The following is a 771-nucleotide window of genomic DNA, read 5'->3' as shown; positions in this document are numbered from 1 at the left end:
GGCACCCTGGGCGCCAGGCCCGGCGCGGAGGGGCAGGGCCAGGGCACCCGCCGCCGCTGCCTGGCCCAGGCTCCCCAGGATGTCAGCCTCGGCTCCTCCCCCACCTGGCCATCGGGGAGAGTGGGTTCTCAGCACCCCCCCCCCGTTCCAAACTCCCAGCCATTGCGTCTCTGGGTGCAGGACCCCGCCCTGGCCCCTTTCCCGAGCTTCCCAGCTGCTCGGCTCCCACCCAGTCCCCTTTGTGTGGAGACTGTCCAGCAGCACCAGCCGGGCTGGATGGGGGTGGGGGTGGGGTGGGGTGACTCGACTCGCCCCTGGTCTCAGCCAGCGTGGAGCTGGGGGTAACCCCTGTGGTGGGCAAGCCAGCCTTCACTCTTGGGGCCCAGTGGCCACCCTGGCCCCAGCTTAGGTCCGAAACTGGTGTGTGTGGTCCCCGGCCTGGCGTGACTGTCCAGCTAGCCTTGCCACCAAGCCCAGCAGACCTGACTTCCTGCGCCCCAGACGAGGTGGAGGGGTGTCGCGGCACTGGCAGGGCAGCTGGATCCCTTCAGGGGCGGCTGCGCCGGCCCCCAGCGTCCCCCACTCCGCCCCGCTGTAACCCGAGCCTCCCGGCGGCCACCTCCCCTCCTGGCTCCGAGGCAGTTCCGCGGCCTGCGCCCCTGACGGCCAGTCCGCAGACACCATGGGCCTCGGCGACAGCGTCCCGGAGGCGTCGCCAGGGGCCCGCAAGCAGGCGGCCCCGCCGCAGGATGCCCACGCGGACACGCCCCT

General features: G+C 72.6%; 1 protein-coding gene across 1 annotated transcript in view; it reads left to right on the top strand.

The window, feature by feature from the left end:
* The first annotated feature begins 682 nt into the window (after positions 1-682).
* The window catches only part of MMP23B (matrix metallopeptidase 23B), a 2350-nt gene continuing 2261 nt past the window's right edge, over positions 683-771 (top strand). The window contains exon 1 of the mRNA XM_012734536.1: positions 683-765. Within this exon, the coding sequence (XP_012589990.1) occupies positions 683-765 (83 nt within the window). The remainder of the gene's footprint in view (positions 766-771) is intronic.

Source organism: Condylura cristata, unplaced genomic scaffold (assembly GCF_000260355.1).
Source record: "Condylura cristata isolate star-nosed mole 26May11 unplaced genomic scaffold, ConCri1.0 scaffold00058, whole genome shotgun sequence".
Lineage (NCBI taxonomy): Eukaryota > Metazoa > Chordata > Mammalia > Eulipotyphla > Talpidae > Condylura > Condylura cristata.
This window is presented reverse-complemented; position numbering and strand designations above follow the sequence as displayed.